This window comes from Pinus tabuliformis, chromosome 1_1 (genome assembly GCF_031772625.1).
Source record: "Pinus tabuliformis cultivar Carrire ecotype Pingquan chromosome 1_1, CPIR1, whole genome shotgun sequence".
NCBI lineage: Eukaryota > Viridiplantae > Streptophyta > Pinopsida > Pinales > Pinaceae > Pinus > Pinus tabuliformis.
Genome location: NC_142297.1, coordinates 912,666,292 through 912,689,590, shown reverse-complemented (window position 1 = coordinate 912,689,590; position 23,299 = coordinate 912,666,292). Strand labels below are relative to the sequence as shown.

The window sequence follows — 23,299 nt, the reverse complement described above, 5'->3', positions numbered from 1 at the left end:
ATTGCCAGAACTTGACGAGGAAGGAAAAATTATATTGGAACCGGAAGCAGTCACAGAAACAAGAACTCGACAGCTACGAAATCGATCAATTTCAGAGTATCTTATCAAGTGGAAGAACTTATCCGCTGAAGATTCCACATGGGAGGATGAGAATTTTATGCAGAAGTATCCAGAACTACTCAAGCGTTGAGGACAACACTTTTTTGAAGGAGAGGGGCATGTTGGGTCCCTATAATACTAGTGATTACCCCATTACTATTGTAGTTATACCCCTTATTTATATTTTTGTGCCCCTATTAACCCCATATTGTTATTTCTGTGCCCCATAGAATCCCTCTATTGTTATTTTTGTGGCTTTATATTATTATTGTTAGGTCGGCTGGATTATATTGTGACTCCTTAGACTCCTATATATAGAAAGGAGGTTTTGTCGTTTGTATCATCAAAGAATTGTTCATTTATGTAATGTAAAGGAGGTTGCCCCCTTGAAGAAGCTGAATTCTAAGGCGTTGATCTATCTTTTCTATCTTTTCTTGAGCTGGTTTCATAACACCTGCAATTTCTCTTTGTCTATTCTCCTTACTTCTCTTCAATCTCTCCAATTTTTCTTTCAGAAAAAAATGAGACAAAAGAAAGAGAATTCTCAAATAATATCCATCTACCACTCTTTGGGTGGTTACTAAATGCCTCCACCTCACCAATATGTGGCTAGTAGTTAACTTCTCATTAATGAGCTCTTGTTTCCCACTTTGAAAGATAACTCCCTATCTTCTAGGAAACTTATATTTGGCCAATATTATAATTTAGAAATAAATCTAATCACCCAGATTAGATGCCTAGGAATTGCTGATGGATAATACTATTTCTTTTAAAATAAAATTGCACCCTTCTTTCCTCTTTCAACCATCTATACTTAGCCATTAATTTCTTAGTTTTTTTTATTTATTTACAAAATAAAAACATAATTACAACTTTACACAATTTTTTTTTTTTTTTTTTTCGTTAAAACTATTCTATTATTTACAGGATCAAGAAAAACAGTTACATTCACAGAGTCATTTTACCAGAGGCCAACTGTGGCACTTTGGAATAGGAGTGACCAAAAAAGAGCAGCCCTCACAGGGGCACCACGTCTGAGCGAAACAACCCTCGCAGGGGCGCTGTACCACAAGAGAGCAGCCAGACCAAAACTAGACATCCCTCGTAGGGGCGCTGGACCAAAAGTGTTCAACCCTCGCAGGGGCATCAAAAGACCTTCAGCATTATCCCTTTCGGGCAGTACAGACATAGCATGAACAGACTCTAAGCCAACAAGACATAAACAGTAAAACCAAAACAAGACCTGAGCAGCGATGGAGGTCAAGATTCTAAACAGATGGGCGGCTATTCGTCCGGCTCCTCCTCGACCACCCTGCACCAGCCATACTTCTCAATTTCCTCTGCAGTGGGAAAGGAGTCCATGTTGACATTGTCCCCTTTGGATGTCGACACCTCCTGTGCCTGAGGAAGGTTATAAACAAGCTCTGGAGCATCCACAGGCTTCTCCATGGCGTCCTTTGAGCTTTCACCTGGGTGCTTCCCCTTACTGTGATGAACATCGCCACCATCCGGAGAGTCCTCAAGGAAGAGAACCGATACGTGGGCATTGATACGGGGTTTGTTCAGAGAACTGCTAAATGTGAAAATGGCAGAACCGAAGGCAGGCGTAGGTGCCGGATCAGAGTCTGGGGCGCTTAAGTCCAGAAATTGGCTTGTTTGGAGGGGGTTGGCCTCAGGGATTCGATGACAATGGCAGAGGCAATAGTGGGATTGGGACGCATCAACTGGAGGTCGCGAAGACCCACCCCGAGCAAAACCTCGACGGCTGAGCAATCGTTGTCGAGGCCTCACCATATTTGCAGGAACACCAGGGGTATGGAGCAATACAGAATAGGATAACCTTTCAGACTTGAGACGGCACCCAACATTCAGGGAAATGGCTTTGACAGCAAGAGCTGTTGCTTGAAGAACCATAAACCAGGCAAGAGCCTGAACACCGAGAACCATAAACTGAGCGTGAACCGGCGCATGGAGAGCCGACCCACCACCTTTTTTAACCTCCCCATCACCACCTCGAATCCTGTTCGCCATAACTGCTTGCTGCAATCGCACCAGTGAACCGGACAGAGCATTGAAATGCTTCTGTTGTTCTCCCATGCTTTTATTCCTTGGCGGCGAGCGTCGTATCAGCTTGCCTGCCTTAATCTTGAGGCAGCACATGGCTAGCATGTGGCTCTTCATTAACACGCGTCTTGTCACCCGCATCCGGGGAGGCAGCATCGCTTTGGACCAGGCTAGCGCATTCCTGAGCCTGGACATTATTTGGTATAATATTCATGTTTCCTGTGAGAAGGGTATTCTCGTTTTCCACCCCTATGTTGGCCAGGAGGTCAGCGACCTTGTTGCCTTCCCTTTTTATATGATTGAAGGAAATGGCTCTGTTGCTGCGGAGCGCTTGTTCGATGGCTTCCAGCCTTGCTTCGAGCCTCCAACTGGTGGCAATTTTCCTTGCTTGAGATCCATTCTGGAGGCGCTTGGCCATGTTTATAAGGATCTGGGAGTCTCCTTCCACGACCAGGGGTTGAAGGTTAAGATTCCAAGCGAGAAGGAGCCCTTGCCAAAGTCCCTCTAGCTCAGCTGAGTTATTGGTGTCCCACCCTATGTTTCCAAAGTATATCTGCAGGGGAGTGCCTTCATGATTCCTTAGAATTCCTCCAAAACCGGCCATTCCAGGATTGCCTTTGGAGGCACCATCGAAATTGAGCTTATAGGAGTGCTTAGGGGGAGCGGTCCAGGTGCCTTTGTTTATGATGCTGCTTTTGGAAGGGCCGTTATTGTGTAGTCCCTGAGGTAGATGAAATTGCCAATTGTCTAGAATGACTTTCTCATTGTTTAGAGTTGGAAAATCCTCCTGTGTCCAGGATCGGAGCATCAGCGTTTCTTTGAGATTCCCACAAAGCCTATTCCATATATTTTCTATCGGAGAGCGTTGGTTTTTGAATATGCGTTTGTTCCTTTCCTTCCAGATGCTCCAGAGGATGAGCCCTGGGATTATGTTCCACAAATAGTTGAGAAGCTCGCTTTTATAAGGATTCTGTGGCCAATGTCTTAAAGAGTTGGTTATGTCATTCTCCATTCTGCATCTTCTTTGACATCTAAAGCTCGCCTTTTCCCATAGCTGATTGGCTAGGGGGCAGGTGTCCAGGAGGTGTTGGAGAGTTTCCTCATTATGATTGCAATTATGAAAAATGGAGGGACCATGAAAGTTTCTGCTCCTTAGTTTGTCCCAAGTGAGGATTCTTTTATGTCCAACCAACCATAAGAAATAAGAGACTTTGGGCCAGGATCCGAGACCCCAGATTTTGCTCCAGATTGGGTCAGGGGGGGTAGTGATATTGCATATGATCTTATAGGCCTCAGATGTGGTAAAGGCACCTTTTGGTTGATACCCCCATCGAAGAATGTCTCTGCCTTCGTCATGTCTAATGCTTCTTTTCCGTAACTCCTTCTCCAGCTCCTCAGCAATCCGAAGGTTTGTGTTATTGATTAACTGATTACCCTGTTTCCATTTCCTGAATCCATGCTCCATCTCCTGCGTCCAAAACTGTCGGATCTTTTCTTGCTGCTGCTCCTGCCCATTGAATTCCAGAGATGGATGAAGAACGCGGCTGAGCTTTGGCATTTGGTTCCATGCATCTGTCCAGAATCTAGCAGTTCTGCCGTCTCTCACTTCCCAAAAACTGTGCTGCTGAATTAGCTGGAAGTGTTGTTTGGCTGCATTCCAGATTAGTGAGCCTTTGTCATTGGGAGTGAACCTGATGAGCTCTTCTTGAGGTTTGTTATTGGCATATTTGGCCGTCCAGATTTTGACCCAAGGTTTTTCTGGGTTAGTGATCCATTGCCACCAAATTTTAGCGCTCATAATGGAGTTGCTATGCACTGGGTCTCTCAGCCCAATGCCCCCTTTATCTTTGGGCATGCAGACGGTGGCCAATTTTACAAGAGCCCATTTACAATTAGTTGCCGAGTTGCCCCATAGGAAGCCACGCTGAAGATTTCTGATTCTTTTTAGAACCCATTTCGGCGCTGCTAGGATTGAGAACAGATAAAGTGGCATTGCCTGAAGGACTGACTTTATGAGCACTACACGACTGGCCAAATTCAAAGTTCTGTGCGTCCAAAGGTTAAGACGGGATTCAAGCTTCTCAATGAGAGTTCGCCAAGAGGAATGCTTTATGGCTGAAGCAGTGAGGGGGGCTCCAAGGTATTTAGAGGGGAGAGAGGCAGTGGGGAATCCCAGGATACGAGCAACCGCTGTCTTAACAATTGGAGGAGTGTGAAAGAAGAAGATCTACGATTTGGAGCTATTGACACTGGTGCCAGAGGCTTCAGAGAAATCATTGAGCAGGGCTTTGAAGCAGGAGGCTTCCTGGACAGATGGGTAGCCGAAAAGCATGGTGTCATCTACAAACTGCTGATGAGAAGTTGCAGGGGTGTTGTGAACGGAGAGACCTTTGAGCTGATGAGAGTGGAGGGCGTGTTTGATGTGACGACCTAGACCTTCAGCCATTAGAACAAAGAGGAAGGGGGATAGGGGATCACCTTGCCTGATTCCTCGGGATGGTTTGAAGGGGTGGGAGGGGATTCCGTTCACAAGGATGGAGAAGTGTGTGGATGTAATTAGACTCATGATCCAGCGGATCCACATAGAACAAAATCCAAAGGCAGTTAGCATTTGCTGAATGTAAGTCCAGCTGAGTTTATCAAAAGCCTTAGAGAGATCCAGCTTGAGAATCATACCTGCCTGCTTTGATTGCTTGAGGGAGTGTATGATCTCGTGCGTGAGGAGAATGCCGTCCATGATCTGTCTCCCTTCCACGTACCCAGACTGTTCCGGAGAGATGAGCAGTGGCAAGAGGGGCTTTAACCTGTTTGCAATAACTTTAGATATGACTTTGTAAATTACGTTGCAGAGAGCAATCGGCTTATATTTGTCAGGGGTGATTGAATCCTCCTATTTTTGGATAAGGGCAATAAAGGTTGAATTGAGAGAGGGAAGCAGCCAATGGAGAGCTCTTGATTCTTCTACGATTTTCCATACCTCCAGTTTTATCAGCTCCCAGAAGGTGTGAAAGAAAGTTGTGGTGAATCCATCCGGGCCAGGGGCTTTTCCTTCCTTAAGCTGGGACATTGCCTCATCCACCTCTTGAGACAGAATAGGGCGAAGGAGAAGCTCATTATGTTCCTCCGTGATGAGCTTTGGCACATTGTTGGTGATTCTTTCAATTGCAGGTCGCCTGTCTCCCTCAGGCTCTTGATGAACATGTTTGAAGTGATTAAGGAATTCCTCCTCAATTTCCTCATGCTTCTCTACTTTTTCCCCCCCTTGTTTTTGAATGAAAGGGATGTTGTTGTGCATTCTTCGTTGAACAGTGGTTCTGTGGAAGAATTTGGTGTTTCGCTCACCTTCCTTCAGCCATCTGATTCTGGATTTTTGCTTCCAATATATTTCCTCCTGCTTCCTCCTTTCCTCTAGTTGGTTGTGGATGTGTCATTCCTGCTCCAGAGTTCCCTCAGAGTGCCCCTCTGTAGTTATTTTTTGCTGGAGTTCCGTCAGTTCCTTGTTTAGGTCTTGTTGCGCTTTAAAGATGTTTCCAAAGGTCTCCCTATTCCAACGCTTTAGATGATTTTTTAAAAACCTGAGCTTCTGTTGGAACTGGTACATCTTGGAGCCTTCTGGCGAGATGAAGGATGTCCAGGTTGTTTTGACAAAGTCTTTGAACGATGGATGTGAGAGCCAGAACTCTTCGAAGCGGAAGGGTCTTCTGGTCAAGTCGCCTGGTCTTTGCCATTGGAGGGCAATAGGCCAGTGATCCGAACCTGTATGAGGAAGTATAGCAGCTGAAATGTCTCCTCCGAGATGAACCGCGTTATCTGATATGAGGAAACGATCCAGTTTGGATGCAATTTGATGTTCTCTACGATTGCTCCATGTAAAAGTGCCGTTACAAAAAGGCATATCTATGAGAGAGGTATTCTGAATGAAATCCTTGAAATGGGCATTCTCTTGTTCCATTCTATTTCTCCCCCCAACCTTTTCCTCTAGCTTGGTAATCATGTTAAAATCCCCTCCAATAATCCAGAGCGGGTGCCTCCTGTTGTTGTTCAAAGCTTCTATAGTGTTGAGAAGAGCGATTTTGCTTCCTGTATCCTGCGGGAAATATACATTTGATAAGTTTCCATGAATATTCGTGCCTAGAATGTGGAAGGCTGCCTGGATGAGGTGATGAGAAGCGTGAAAATCAGAGAGAGTTAACGCTTGTGTGTTCCATGCTATAGCAAGCCCCCCTGAAGCGCCAGAGGCATCCACCGCTACCGATTGACAACCTGGCCATGCTTTGGAGAGGATGCTGCCTAATGTAGAGCTGTTACATTTGGTTTCCTGGAGAAAGCATAGTTGCGGCTTTTCCATTTTAATCATGTTTTTTAACATTCTGAGTTTTCCTGGGCTATTGAGCCCCCTTAGGTTCCATGATACAAGCTTCATGGTTCAACTATTATTAGAGGGTTTATAGTACTTCGTCAATTTAGCATACCTGCCTGAGTCTACCAGGATTTTCCCGATCTCGATCGTTCTCTAAAGATCCGTTCTTCTTCCTCTCTTTTTGGTATCTTTTGGGGGAAGGCTTCCATCCCAATGGCTTCCTGGCTGGATACCTAACTGTTGCTGTTGATAGGCCCTTGAAATGACCACTTCCAGCTTGTTGAGTTGAGTCTCTGGGATACTGTCGTATGCTTTCTTTTTGCATGCTAGTTCTAGTTCCAGAATGTCTAGGCCATTCAGATCTATGCTTTCTGGTTCTTCTTCCATCTGTTGCACTTGGCTGCTTCCTTCCATGTTAATCTCTGAGCTGTGATGGGGGTCTAGATTTCCATCGACTTCCATATCATTGTTTTTCCCTGCCGACTCTTTTCGTCCTTCTTTGGGGTTTGCTGGGATGACAATGGGGGTTTGAAGTTTAGAGGGGGAAGCTGTAGGAGGGGGTTGGGAAGAGGAAGAAGGAGGAGCAGGGCTAGTCTTGGAGATCGGGGGTTGCTCTTCAGAGGTCTGAGCAAGAATTTCAAAACTGTTCTTTGTAGCTGGGCCATGGGTATTATCTTGCTGGGGCTTATTCCCATTTGTGGGTTTTTTGTGCGCTCGCTTTCGGCTAGGGGCTTTGGTGAAGCCGTCCTGGGTTAGGGTTTCTGAGGGATCAGGATTATTGGCTTTGGCATTCAGAGGACAGTCCCTGAATAGATGCCCGAGAGCATGGCATTTTCGGCAACGAAAGGGGACGTGCTCATAGTCCAGAGGTTGAATCCATTCTTCGTCACGGTGAGAGAGACTTACCGATTCTGGCAAAGCTTCATCCAGGCGCATGAAGACGCAGATGCGGGCGTAAGAAGTGTATCTGCACATTTTTGTTTCTTCTGCCGCCTTGATGTATTCCCCCAATCCATTTCCTATATCTTTGAGAATGTCCTCGTCCCAATATTCATCTGGAAGTGAGTACATTCTGATCCAGACTGGCGCCCATGTGAGATCTTCCTTATCCGGGTTAAATCTTGGTATCCATTCCCTCAAATACAGACCCGCTGAGTTAAAAAAGTAGGGCCCTGCTCCCAGAATTCTGTATTTGTCCTCAAGACAGAAGAAAATCACAGTAAAGAAGCCTTTCGGCCCTAGCTGCAAAGTAACATCTCCTTTGGGTTTCCACTTCGCCGCAATCCATCCATATAAGGCTTTTTTTGTCGGCCAAAACCCTATAAACTTCCCAATAAGGGCATGATCCCTCATGTATTCGATTCGCTTGTCAATCTTGTGTCCTGGCAGCTCTATTCTGGGTCGCTCCGTAGCTATAGGCTTGCATGTAGTCGAGGAGACTTTCGGAACTTCTTCTGGTTTTTCCTTTCTACCTTGTGTGACGCTGGCTTTGTCCTTCCGACCACCTATCTCCTTGTGCCCGTGTTGTTGGCTGTTCTCTTTGTTCATTACCTCCTTATCAACAGATCCAAAGACAATTGTCTGCTCAGGTCCGTGCTGCGAGGTGTTTGCTCTGGGGGAGGGCTCTGACGCCCTCCCCTGGGGAGATTCCATTGTACTACTTTAGGACCCTGCAACGCTGTTGCGAAACAGGTGTTTTGGTCGGGCCTGTGAATAGATCCAGTATTGTGCAGTCTGTGCCGTCGATGCTTTTCTCAGAACCCTAACCGTCGCGCCTCTCGTGTCATCCCTTTACACATAATTATTATCAGCTAAGCTGTTGATAATTAAATGTCTATTGATGTAGCATACTAAACTTAAAGCAAACCTATGAAAATTTAATTACAATAAAGTCATTAAGCTAAGGGATATCACATCCTCCCTTGCTTAAATTTGACACCATCCTGGTGTCCCAAACTGTTCTTTCTTCTTGGAAACTATTTCTAAATTTTAAACCATAGAAGGATAAGCTTCTTGAAGAGAATCCTCTTACTCCTAGTTTTCTCTTATTGAGTGAAATGTTTCCCTTGACCCTTCAATTGCACCACATCTCTATTCTAGAGTGTAACCACCCTCTGGTCTAGAATACATAGTGGTTTTGCTAGGAACTCTCCCTCTAGTTCTACTTGTACAACATGCCAATCAATTACATGAGATGGATCATGTACATACTTTTTCAATAATGAAACATGAAATACATTATGAATTTTAATGTTGGCTGGTAGGGCTAGTTGATAAGCAATAGGTCCAACTCTGGCTAACACTTCAAAGGGTCCACAATATCTAGGAGATAACTTAACACAACTACCAAGTCTGAGTGTACTCTTCTTAGGTTTAACCTCTAAGTATGCATGGTCTCCCAAACTAAATTATTTCTGAGTTATTTTCAGGTTTGCATAGCTTTTTTGGCAATATTGAGTTGTTTTTAAGTTCTGCTTGACTTTCTTAACTATTTCTTCCATTTATTTTAACATGTCTGGTCCTATTATCAATTTTTCCTCACAATGATCCCAACTTAATGGTACCTTGCATCTCCTTCCATATATGACTTCAAAATGACTCATTTTTAAGGAGGTTTGATATCCATTATTATAGGAAAAATTCTACTAAATGCAAATAGTCCTCCCATTTAGTTTAATTGTCTTTTACATACATTCTTAGCACATCCTTTAATATTTGATTGGTCCTTTCTATTTGACCATCAATTTAAGGATGATAATATGTACTAAAATTTAACTTGGTTCCCATGTTTTCAAATAATCCCTTCCAAAATTTGGAGGTAAACTTTGCATCTCTATCTGAAATTACAACCTTAGGCACCCCATGAAGCCTAAAAAATTCCCTCATAAATATTCATGCAATGTTTATAGCCTTAAAATTGGATTTGACTGGAATGAAGTGTGTTTCTTTACTAATTTTGTCAACTACAACCATAATGACATCATGTTGTTTTCTACTTCTTGGTAGCTCAATAATAAAATCCATTGAAATGGTTTCCCATTTCCACTCTAGAATGGGTAATGGTTGTAGAAATATAACAGGGTGCTGGTGAGATGCCTTGACTTCCTAGCATTATAGACATCTTGCTACATATTCAATTATCTCATTTTTCATATTTGGCCAATAAAAATCCTTTATTAACATAGTGATCCATTGTTTATAACCAAGATGACCAGTTATTGGCCTCTTATGTAGCTCATCTAAGATAATTTTTTCAAATTTATGTCATTTAGTATGTAAGTTTTGTCTCTAAACAACTATAAATCTTGACTGTTAACTGAAAATTCAGCTTTCTTTTCTTCCAATTTGTCTGTTTTCTACACCTTTTCCTTAATTTTTCGGATATTCTAAATCAGATTTTCCAGTTGTTTTGACTCTTTCTATCAAATCCATTGACCAATTGATTGTTGTTGTATTGCAAGTTTGATTAAGTTTTCAACTTAATGCATCAACTATTTTGTTTTCCTTCCCTTTTATGTGTGTGATCTCAAAATCATACTCACTAATAAATGCTAACCATATTTCTTATCTAGCATTTAAATTAGGTTGATCGAATAGATACTCAAGACTCACGTTATTTGTTCTTAGCTATAATTTTCTTCATATTAGTTAATCTCTCCACATTTTAAATGTATGAATTATTGCTACTAATTCCATATCATGAGTTGCATACTTTTTCTCATGTTCTTTTAGTTTTCTGGATTCATAGAAGATAACATGACTATCCTACATTAAAAATCTTCCCAGGCCTTCTTTACTTGCATTTGTACAAACCACAAATTCATTATTTGGATCAACTAGTTTTAGAATTGGAGTTGTAGTAAAAGGTTGTTTTAATTTATCAAAAATAGATTGAGAATTTTGAGTACATTCAAATCTAATTCCATTGTTTTGTATATTAGTGATAAGATAAGAAAGTTGAGAGAATCCCTTTATGAATCTCCTATGATAGCCTATGATGCCCATATAGGATTTGGCTTCTTCCACATTATTGGGTGCTGACCACTCCACAATTGCTTTTATCTTCTTAGGATCTACAAAAATTCCTTCTTCTGATATTACATGTCCTAGATAATTAATTTGGTACTAGTAAAATGAGCATTTGATATATTTAGCATATAGTTCATTGTCTCTTGGAGTTTATAGGACCATCTTCAGATGTTGGTCATATTCTTCCTTACTATTTGAATATATCGTAATATCATCTATAAATACAATCACAAACTTGTCTAGGAATGGCCTTAGTACACTATTCATGAAACACATAAATGTAGTAGGTGCATTAGTCAATCCAAACGATAGTACTAAAAATTCATAATGCCTAGAGTGTGTACTGAAAGTTGTGTTGTGTATGTCTTCATCCTTAATCTTGATTTGATGATAACCTGACCTTAGATCAATTATAGAGAATATGAAAGCCCCTCTAACTTGATCAAATAAATCATATATTCTTAGCAAGGGGTATTTATTCTTGATAGTCATCTTATTTTGTTGTTTATAATCTATACACAGTCTCAATGTTGGATATTTCTTTTTAACAAATAACACAGGTGCTCCCCAAGGAGATAAACTTGGTCTTATGTACTTTTTGTCTAATAATTCCTGCAATTGCATCTTCAACTCCATAAGTCCAGGATTACTCATTCTATATGGGGCCTTGGAAAATGGAGCAACACCAGGTATAAGGTCAATGATAAAGTCAATGTTCTTCCTTGGAGGAAGTCTTGATATTTCTTCTCGAAATACATCCTTAAACTGTTCTAGTACGTGATATTCCTTTCCTCTAATAATGGCTATTATTTATTTTCAGATAGATCTTATTCTTGGACAATGAGCAATTGGCAACCTTTCCTAGCATATTTATTCATATGTATAACATAAATTTGTCTGATTGAAATTTTCCTTCGAATTCCTTGAACGATGCAATCTTTTCCTTCATCATCAACACAAGTAAAGGACTTCTCTAATCAATTTAATATTATTCTATGTGCTTTCAACTAGTTAATTCCTATAAGGATATGATAAGATCCTAATGGTAAAATATTAAGATTGAGGACAATTTGCCCTCAATCTTAAGTGTAGCACAATTTTCAATTTTTGGAAGCTTTTTGGGTCATAAACTTCCAAGGTTGTTTTGAGGTTGAAAAAGACGTTTTCTGGAAAAACAGAGAAATCAAGAAAGTGCTTAGATAGGTCTCATGGATTATTCTTTTTCCTCCTTGTGGAGATATTTGAAACAAGGTATTATGATAGTCAAACGAAGATCGTATGCCAAATTTATGACCCCGGGAAGTTAGGGATCCATCTTACCTCAACAAGGCCCAAAACCTTTGGCGCTTCATCTCCTAGGTTTAGGGTTTTACACTTCTTCTTTATGATGAAGCAACCTCTGATCCTCATTGTAATAGAGTTCAAAAGGCATGTAGCCATCACATCTCTTCTCAAAGATATGCTACCATCGCCCGGGCTAGTTTGTTTCCATTCTGCATGTAAACAATTTTCAGTATTTGTTATTAATTAATTGAAGTTTAGTTTTCAGTGTAACTTAGTGTTTTTGTTTAAATATGTATTTCATTTCATTCCTACATAAAGTTGGATCAGTTTTATCATATCAGGCTGTTCTTTCTCTTTTTTTCGGTGCATGTCTCAAATGAGGTTAGGGAATAAAGAGTTATGACTTGAACTGGTCAAACCATTGCAAGACCAGCCTCACCAACCTTGACAACCTCCCATGGTAGAAGAAAATAAAGATGAGGGGAAAGGAGAACATTTAAAAATATTGCTCCAAGAGGTCCTCGAGTGACAAAGGAACGAGGTGATGGATAACTTTTCCTAGACCCTTCAGTGGGTATTAGTGGGTGAAGCATATTCATCCAGAAATAACTTTGGAGGTGCCATCCCCTTTAAGGTACAAGTTAACTTTGAAATTCCTATGTTTGAAGGCTAGATAGATGGTTAAGCTTGTTGGAAGGATATTTTTTGGTACATAATTTTTGCAATAGGGAAAATATTACATTTTCACTCCTCAAAGACACCCCCCACATCAATGACTGGTGGGAAGCCTACTATGAGCAGAGGGATGAAAAGGAACCCTCACTATTTTTAGCTGCACCCACTTGGAATTCTTCCCAAGACACCATTAAGGAAAAATATTACCTTATCGAAAGCTATGAAGATAAGTACATAAAATGGACGACACTGCAATAGGGAAGGGACCAAGACGTGTTAGAGTTAAAAAAATATCTTTCATACCCTTCACACAACATTGGGTATTAATGATTATGAGTAGCATATAGTACTCAAGTACCATGGATGTCTACACAAATACATTTAGGATGATATGGAGTTCTTGGGCGTCTCCTCACTTGGTGCCACATACTAATATGTTGTCAAGATTGTGCAAAAATTTAAACAGAAGAAGCGAGATTTTGGATCTACAAATCCAGAGAAGGAAAAAGGCACCCCTAAACCACAAAACAAAGGACAAATCCAAGGTGGGGTAACCCAGGACAACCCACCAAAGCGACAAGTAAATAATAACGCCACAAACATGAATAAGGACATAGGAAAATTGTGTAAGTTCCACAAGAACCCCACTCATAACACAAATGAGTGTTGCTCCAAGCAGTCATTGATGGCTGAGTTGAAAGAATTATAGTCTGATGCATGTTCTAACTCTGAGTTGGAACCTGACAAAGGGAATGATAAGGGGAAGAATATTATTAATGTAGGGCCCAACACCACCATTGCCACCACCAAGGTCCAAAATATTGAGCCTTAAGATCCAGAGGAGGGGGAATGTCTCTTCCACTCACATATCTGGGTGAAGGGTTCTCCGTTGTAGTTCATTATCAACAGTGGGAGTGAAAAGAAACTTATATCAAATAAGGTCATGAAGTAGTTGGGCCTACTAATGAAACCACACTCACAGTTGTACACCATTAGATGGCTCCACCAAGGGCGAGATTTTCGTGTCATCCAACAATGTCACATTCCCTACAACATCAACCCCTTTAGGGATGCAGTTCCTTGTGATGTTTCTCTCCTTGAAGTTTGTGATGTGTTATTAGACCAACCATACTTATGGAAACATTATATTGTGTATGAGTCTAAGCCTCACACTATTATTATCACTTTGGATAGTGATCTATACAGGATACCAAAGGTAGTTCCACTTACCACCATTTCTTTGATCTCTGCTAAACAATGCATTAAGATCACCTCCCATACCAAGATTTTTTTTTCCTTCTAATCTGATATCAAAGTAAGGGTAAGATCGCGGCAACATCCATGGTCCTCAGGAAGGGTTCCTTCGTGCAAAAAGAGTAGGTGGATAAGGTTGTGGAAGAATACAGTGACATCTTCTCCTCACCCATAGGGGCACCTTTGCATTATTAGGTCAAGCATTCAATCGATCTGACTCCTAGGGAACCTCTACCCAATAGGACGATATATCATCACCCCCTTTTGGAAAACACAAAGTCAAGCGATAGATCTAGGAGTTGCTACAAAAATGGCACATCCGACCAAGTTCCTCACCTTGTGGGAACCCAATTGTACCTGTACAGAGGAAGGAAGTAGGGCTAGGAGACTCTGGATTAATTAGCGGGCACTAAATAAAATCATTATCAGGAATAGGTATCCAATCCCATGGATTAATGACCTTCTTGACCAACTCAAGGGGTCCAATTACTTTAGCAATATTTATTTGAAGTCCATCTATCACCAGGTTCTAATAGAACCCATAGATGTATGGAAGACCTACTACAATGTTTGGTGTAGAGCCTTATTATATTCTTTATTGTTCTAGGGCATCCCAGGGGGCGAGGCGAGGGGGTGACAATGAATTTTGTGAGCCCCCCATGGCAGGGGCTTGGGGGAAGCACCATTGAAGCTAAAAATAGATGAAAAATTAGCTTGTAAAATATTTTAATTTCATAGTCAATCTGGGTCATTCATTAGGTGGATGATTTGACGATAGAAGTTATGCTAATTTAGGATCTTTTTCCCTTAGAAGGAAACCCTCAGTTTATATGAGGGAATTGTATTGTGGTTGTTCATTATTGTTCGTAGTGAGGAAGAGAGAGGAGACTCTGTGTGATTGAAGAGGAAATTACAGTGGATCTATTGTAGGTTGCATCTCTTGATTTTTATAGATAATGTAAAGGAAGGATTGGCTCTTACACCATGGACATAGCTCAAATTGGGTGAACCACATATATCTGTGTCTCTCTTATTCTATGCATTTTTTTATTTGTGTTTCCGTAATATTTTGTGTATCACATTTCTCTATTAATTAATTTCTAACAAATGGTATCAGAGCCAAAGGTTTATTTTGCTGATAAACTTATAGGAGAGAAGGATTCCTAGTTCAAGTGGGAGAAATTGTAGAAAATGGTAGGTTTAGGGTCGAGAAATTTAATGGGAAAAACTACTAGTTGTGGAAGATGCAGATGGAAGATTATATGTATCAAAAAGATCTGTACCTACCATGGAGTAGAAAATAAAAGAATTTGACGAGTATGACAAATGAAAAATGGGAGATTCTCAATAGAAAGGAACTATGAACAATATGACTGTGTCTGGAAGCGCCGGTGGCATTAAACATTTCAAAGGAAACACAACAAAAGGTTTAATGATTGAATTGGCCAACCTATATGAAAAATCATCAGCCTCAAATAAGGTATTTCTTATGAAGCACCTATTTAATATGAAGATTTCAGAAGGTAGATCTGTTGTTGATCATTTAAATGAATTTAATATGGTTACCAGTGAGTTAGGTTTTGTAGGGGTAAATTTTGATCATGAAGATGGGGTTATGTTATTTCTATGCTCATTTCCAGAAATTTGGAATAGCCTAGTTATGCCTATTAGTAAATTTGTCTCTGTATCTAGTACTTTAAAGTTTGATGATATTGTTGGTGCCATCCATAGAGAGGAAATGTGATGGAAAAGTTTTGATGAGACATCAAGTAATGCTTTGACTACAGAGACTGGGGGAAGAAAAATGGAAAGAGAAAGGATCCCAAGAAATTGCAATAAGTCAAGAAAAGGAAAATCCAAATATAGATAAGGGATAGTTTGCTAGAAATGTGGGAATAAAGGACACCTGGAGAACTACTGTAAATCTCTGAAGGGAAAAGAAGGAGATGGACAACAAGAGAACAATCATCAAGCGAATGTGATAGGTGATGTGTTGCAAGATTCTTTGATTCTTTCATTAGAGAAAATTATTGGTGCCTGGGTGGTAGATTCAGGGGCCTCATTCCATGCCACACCTGATAGAAAACATTTTCATGACTATGTTCAAGAATATTTTGGACAGGTTTGTCTGGGTGATGATAAAACTTGTAAAATCATTGGAATGGGTAAGGTTTTTATAAAGAAATAGAATGTAAACCAATGGATATTGAAGGAGGTAAGGCATGTTGCAGATCTGAAGAAAAATATAATTTCAACAAGGAAGCTAGAAGGTGAAGGCTATGTAACTACTTTTACAGACAAAACCTAGAAGGTCACTAAAGGAGCCCTGGTAATAGCAAAAGGAGAAAAGGTTGGTACATTGTATTTATGAAATATTATTTCTAATTTTGTTAATTCTTTAACCTCCACATGAGAAGATACGACACTCTGACATCATAGGCTTGGGAACAAGAGTGAGAAGGGGATGGAGATTCTTCACTCAAGAAATTCGTTTCCAAGTTTGAAGCAAGTTGATTTTGATTTCTGTGAAAATTGTGTTTATGGAAAACAAAAGAGAGTTATATTTCTCAGAGTTGGGAAGGAAAAGAAGAGAAAAAAATTAGAGCTTGTGCATACAGATGTATGGGTACCTTCTCAGGTATCATCTCTTGGTGTCCCTCACTATTATGTTACCTTTATTGATGATGCAACTAGGAAAGCGTGGATTTATTGTGTTAGAAAAAAATCTGATGTATTTGATACTTTCAAGAGATGGAAATATTTGGTTGGGATTGAGATATGAAAGAAGTTGAAGTATCTTAGATCAGACAATGGAGGTGAATATTGCAGCAAATAGTTTGATAAGTACTATTTAGAGCATGGAATTTGTAGAGAGAAGATAGTTTCAGGAACACCACAATAAAATGGTGTGTGAGAAAGGATGAACAGGACAGTCAAGGAGCGTGCAAGGTGCATGAGATTGCATGCAGGATTTTTCTTACAATTTTGGGAAGATGTTGTAGATATTTATGCTTTTCCAATAAACATGGATCTTTCAAGTTGTTTGGATGGTGGTATTACATAGGAGGCATGGACAAGTAAAAAAGTAATCTACTCATTTTTAAAAAATTTCGGTTGTGAAGCCTTTGTCTACATCAATAAAGAAAATAGAATAAAGCTTGAGGAAAAATCAAAGAAATGTACCTTTATTGGATATGGTGTAAATGATTTTGGTTATTGCTTATATGATTATGAAAATCGCAAAATCATTAGGAGAAGAGATGCCATATTCAATGAAAAGGTCTTGTATAAGGATCAAATGCAGGGAAGGAAACAAGAAAAGGAAAACAAAGAATACACAATGCTTGATGAGATAAAAAAAAAGTAAAGGTGCCTGAAAGTCACAATGATTAGCAACCACAACAAAAAAACAACCAAAACAACAACAAGACCCTCAAACACCTGAAAGTGGTCTTAGAATATCTACTAGGATAAGTAGACCCTTTGAACTATACTCTCCTTCATTATATTATGTATTTTTGAGTGATTTTGGTGAACTAGAAATATATGAAGAAGAAATTCAGGTAGAAACCAGGAAGAAGTGGGAGAAAGGCATGGAAGAAGAGATGGAACCTTTGATGCATAACCAGACTTAGGACTTAGTCAAGTTTCCTGTAGGTAAAATAACATTGCAGAATAAATGGTCTTACAAGTTGAAGGAAGAAGATGGAGATAAACAGAGGTATAAGGCTAAACTTATGGTGAAGGGATTTGCACAAAAGAAACATAAAGACTTTGAAGAATTTTTTTCTCCTATTGTTAAAATGACTTCAATCAGAACTATTTTAAGTCTAGTGGCTATAGAAAATTTACATCTTGGGCAGTTAGACGTAAAGATAACCTTTCTTTATGGGGATTTGGAAGAAGAATATATATGGAGAAACCACAAGGGTATGAGGTCAAAGGGAAGGTTAAGTTAGTGTGCAAATTGAAGAAGAGCTTATATGGCTTAAAATAGGCTCCAAGGCAGTGGTATCTAAAATTTGATAGATTTATGTCTAAAAAATGTTATATTAGATGTCACTTTGACCATTGTATTTATTTTAAAAGGAAAAAAATGGAGGCTATATTATATTTCTATTATATGTAGAGGACACACTTGTTTCAGGGTCTAACATGTAGGAAATAAATGTGCTCAAAGGAAAATTGACAAATTCATTTGTAATGAAGGATTTGGGTGCTGCAAAACAAATCCTTGGTATGAGAATAACTAAAGAAAGGAATAATCGAAAATTAACATTGTCTCAGATTGAGCACATAGAAAAGGTGTTGGAAAGATTTAAGTTGCAGAATGAAAAACCAGTGAGTACACCTTTGGCTAGCCATTTCAAGGTAAGTAAGAAGATATGTCCCAAGGCCCAAGAAGAGATGGATTATATGTGTAAAGTTCCATACACATAAGATATTGGAAGCTTAATGTATGCATTGGTCTGCAGAAGGCCTGATATTGCACATGAAGTGGGAGTTGTAAGTAGATATATGAAAAGTCTAGGAAAAGAGCATCGGATGAAAATAAAATGGATCATCAAGTATTTGAGAGGTACCACAAATTAAGAATTATGCTTTGGTGGTTCAAACATTTCTCTATAGGGATATGTTGATGCGGATATGGAAAGTGATAGAGATAACATGAGGAGAACCACAAGGTATGTTTTTAATGTACGTGGAACAACTATAAGTTGGGTTTGAAAATTGCAAAACAATGTTGCACTTTCAATAGTGGAAGTAGAATATGTTGCTACTATAAACGCTAGTAAAGAAATGATTTGGTTACAAAGGTTTATGTATGATTTGGGAAAGAAGTAGGAGACATGAAGGTTATATAGTGATAGCCAGAGTGCCATTCATCTTGCAAAGAACTTAACATTTCATTCCAATACTAAACATATACAACTCAAGTACCATTTTATAAGGTCATTGTTTGAAGATGGACAATTGAAGATAGAAAAGATACACACTAGCCATAATCCTATAGACGTGTTAACAAAAGTTGTATTTAGGGAGAAACTAATATTCTGCTTAGTTTCAATTGGTCTCCAAGTATGATGGTGAAGATGAGAAGCAACTAGGTCCAAGTGGAATCATTTTCCACCAAGTGAAGCAACGATGGAGTTTATATAATCAGTCCTCAAGTGGGAGATTGTTGGGTGTGGAGCATGATTATCTTCTTGATTATTCAAATTTTTTTGTTTCATTCGCGTTGGATCCCTATTCCCATTGCCACCCATTTAATCAACATCATGGGGGTACAGGGGGGGCAAAAATGACTTTTAAGAGCGCCCCCCCCCCCCCCCCCCCCCCCAAGCGGGGGTTAGGGGGTAGCACCCCCAAAGATAAAAATAGATGAAATTTTTCCTTGTAACATATTGTAATTTCGTTATCAATCTAGGCCATTCATTAGGAGGATGATCTGACAGTAGAATTTATGTTAATTTAGGGTTTTTTCCCACTAGAATTCAACCCTTGGTTTATATGAGGGAATTGTATTATGGTTGTGCATTATTATTCTGAGCGAGTAAGAGAGAGGAGATCGTGTGTGAGTGAAGAGGAAATTACAATGGTATGGATTTTAACCCTGTACATAAACTACCTACAAATGAATTCTTAAAACATAGAAAATATACAATGGCAAGAAACACAAAGCAAATACATAGAAATTTTCCCTTGGATCCCAAAATCGAGACTACCAAATTGATTTTTCATTATGTTCCTTTCAATGTTACAATACATATATATACATGTTGAAGCATTCATAAACCCCAATCCATTAATCATGGATTAGAACATAATCATAGTTTCCTTGACTGGATCTACAAAATACCACGGGCAAAAAAACATCATGCCCAAAACCATGTGTGAAACCCATGCACAAAATCATAGGTAGGTCCACCCACCTAATATACGGTCCAAAAAAGAAAATTCCTGGGTCACTGCCCTAGACCTTGTGCAGGGGGGTCTATCGCTCTGCTGCGCCTCTTGCAATGAAGGGGGGGTTGGCCGCCCCCCTCTAACCCCCCAACTTCATGCGTGGGGCTAGTCATGGAAAGAATATAACACACACCCAACAAACGAATCTACTGTAGGTTGTATCTCTTCATTTTCCATATAATATAAATGAAGGATTGGATGTTTCTCCATGGACGTAGCTAAAATTGGGTGAACCATGTATATCTATGTCTCTCTTGTTCTATGCATTTCTATATTTGTGTTTTTGAAATATTTGTTTTATTTCATTGCTCTGTTAATTAATTTCTAACATTCAAATCTAAGGAGGGCCTTTTTGAATGGTTGGTTATGCCTTTTAGGTTGAAAAATTCCCCTACAACCTTTATGAGCCTAATGGATGGCATCTTACCAATTCGTTCATGGTTGTATCTCTGGAAAAATCCTCATCTTTAGCAAGAGTTGGGAAGAACACTTACAACATATTTGATAAGTCCTTCAAACCCTATAATAACACAAGTTATATGCCAACTTGGAGAAATGCACCTTTGGCATGAACCGGGTCCAATATCTGGGTTGCATCATTGATGTGAAAGGAATGTAGGCAGATCTAGAAAAGATCAAAGTCATTCAGGATTGGCTAGCTAATCTAGGTGGAGGCCACCTATGTATTCCACTTGGATCACCAACCCCGATCATTATAGCATATCTTTGCAACTTTCTGAGCCTTTCCAATTTCTATATAAGGTTTTTATTAGGATTCTCTCATATCACTTGAACTTTGAGTCAAGTCATCAAGGGCGGAGTGAAAGCAAAGTTTTTCTGGTCTGAGTCCCAATAGAAGGTGTTCATTGAGCTAAAGCACTGCATTTTCTCCACACTACTACTCACATTGCCACACTTGTAACACCCATTTGAAATTGAAAGAGATGCCTTAGACTATGTTATTGGTGTTGTACTTACCCAACAAGGGCATCTGGTGTCCCATCAGAGTGAGACACTCACAAATACAATTTAGAAATTCCCCACTTATGATAAAGAGATGTATTCCATCGTGTTGGATTGTCAGAAGTGGAAACATTGCATTCTAGGGAAGGAGATGATCATCCACATAGATCACTAACATATCTAGTTTATACAAACACAAGGAAATTTGTAGAATGATTGCCATCAGAAATGGTCCACATCTCTGCAATAGTTTCATCTAGACATTAAGTATAAGAAGAACAACACTAATAATGTTGCAGACTGCCTCAGTTGGCCACTAGATGTGGCACTGACAACTGTGCTCGAATCTTGTGGTCACGAGACTTTTAGATGGCTGTAAATTTAAAAAAAGATCCTAAATTCACCATGACATACTAGATGTTGATGGATGACAAGCTAGTTGCGTACTTCCACCTCCAAGATGCACTATTATCCCACCTGGGAAACCTTTATGTTCCTTCAAGTGATTGCTTCAAGTTGATTTGGGAGGAAAACTACAATCGAGTTGTAGGACATTTTTGTGTAGAGAAGACAATGGTAGTACTATAGAAGTATTTTTACTATCCAAGTCTCTGACAGGATGTCAAAAAATATATTAGATCCTGCATTGCCTATGCCATCTCCAAGCCAACTATTAAGAAGCAAGCCCTGCATTCTCCTCTTCTTAGTCGTAGTCAACCATGGGAATCCATCTTCATGAACTATATCTCTAACCTTCCTTCTACCAAGCATGGTAATGATTGTATATTTCTGGTCATTGATAGATTTTCTAAGATGGCCTTATTGGCTTACTCCAATAAGAGTATGATAGCAGAAGCCACTGCCAAACTCTTCTTTTAATGAGTATGGGCACATTTTACGGTCCTGCAAAACATTATATTAGATCAGAATAGCAGGTTCCTAATCACATTTTGGTCAAAAATCTCATCATTGTTGGACATCAAGCTCACCAATTCCACTCCATTCCACCCCAGACTAATTGTTAGACAAAGGTCGTTAACATGACAATTATGCACATAGTACACATGTACAACTCTAACCATCCATGAAAGTGGGATGGGAGTCTTCTGTATGTGTAATAGAGTTATAAAAGATCTATCCATAGCATGTCTGGACACAACCCCTTTCAAGTGGACCTGGGATTTCAATCATTTTGTCCCCTTGATGTTGTAATTCCTTTTGCAACTACCCAAGAAGAATCTACCCATGTTTAGTCTGAAGCTAATAAAGTCACTAGGTTTACTGAGGAAATTCAACACATCTGCTAGTAGGTACATGACATTTTGGATAAATCCAATGTCAAGTACAAACAACAACATGATCAACATTGAGTGCCACATAAGTTTTAAGTGGCAACAAAGTTTGGTTACATCTGCAGAATGAATGCCTTACTGGAGCTCATTGGAAGCTTCGACCACTCTAATACAAGCCTTACAACATTGCCAAGGCCATGGGAGATAATGCATTCGATCTTAGTATCCCCCATTCCTTGGATTACACCTTGTATTCAATGTGGACCACCTTCAACCATACTTTCCACCATTGCTGGACATATTAGACATTGTTTAGCAGTTGTCACCAACAAAGCTTAACCAAAACTGCATTGAACATGCCAAAACTAATCAGATCATGGACACACCAATCAATAACACTCACAAATATAGGATCTAGATGTATCTAGTTGTGAATGGCCAGCGCCTGCACAGGGAAAGTGGCTCACTAGGGACCAATTCCAACAAAAGTTTCCCTATCTCATGGAGGCACTCAATACAATGTGGACCATTGCTTCCTAAGAGGCGAGTACTAATCCACGTGGATATTGGTGGCCACCCACCTATTCTTCTTGGACCCCTGTCATTGTTTCTTATAGTTTCCTTAATTGTAGCACAATTTTTTATTTTTGGCAGTTTTTCAGGTTCTAAACTTATGGAGCTATTTTGAGGTCCAAAATACATTTTCTAGGAAAACGAAGAAACCAAAAAATTGAAAAAAGTTATTCCATCGAATATTTTTTTCCTCCTTATGGAAATATTTGAAACGTGGTATTGTGATAGCCAAATAGAGATCCTATGCCAAAGCTACGACCTCAGGAAGTTAGCAACCCAACTTACCCCAATAGGGTCTAAAACCTTTGGTGCTTCATATCCTAGCGTTAGGATTTCACACTTGTTATTTATGATAAAAAGGACTATGAGGTGCATTGTAACACAATTCAAAAGGCATGTAGCCATCACATCTCTTATCAGAGATAAACTACAATCACCCAAGTTAATTTGTTTCCATTTTGAATATAAACAATTTTCAGTGTTTGTTATAAATTAATTGATGTTCAGTTTTTGTTGTAGCTCTGTGTTTCTGCTTAAATCTGTATTTCATTTCATTCTTGCATAAATTAGGATCAGTTGTATCAGAGCAACCTACTCTTTCTCTATTTTTCTGTGCATTTCCTAAATAAGGTTGGGTTATAAGGAGTTAGGACTTTAATTGGTCAAACCATTGCAAGACCGACCTCGCCGACCTTGACAAAATCCCATGGCATAAGATCAGAAAGATGAGGGAGCAGGG

At 39.6% G+C, this 23,299-nt stretch overlaps 1 protein-coding gene across 1 annotated transcript; it reads right to left on the bottom strand.

Moving 5' to 3' along the window:
- Positions 1 to 5,590: 5,590 nt before the first annotated feature.
- Positions 5,591 to 6,115, bottom strand: LOC149217367 (uncharacterized). Its single transcript, XM_089390195.1, has one exon. The coding sequence runs from the start codon at positions 6,113 to 6,115 to the stop codon at positions 5,591 to 5,593; it is 525 nt and encodes a 174-aa protein (XP_089246321.1).
- Positions 6,116 to 23,299: the final 17,184 nt, after the last annotated feature.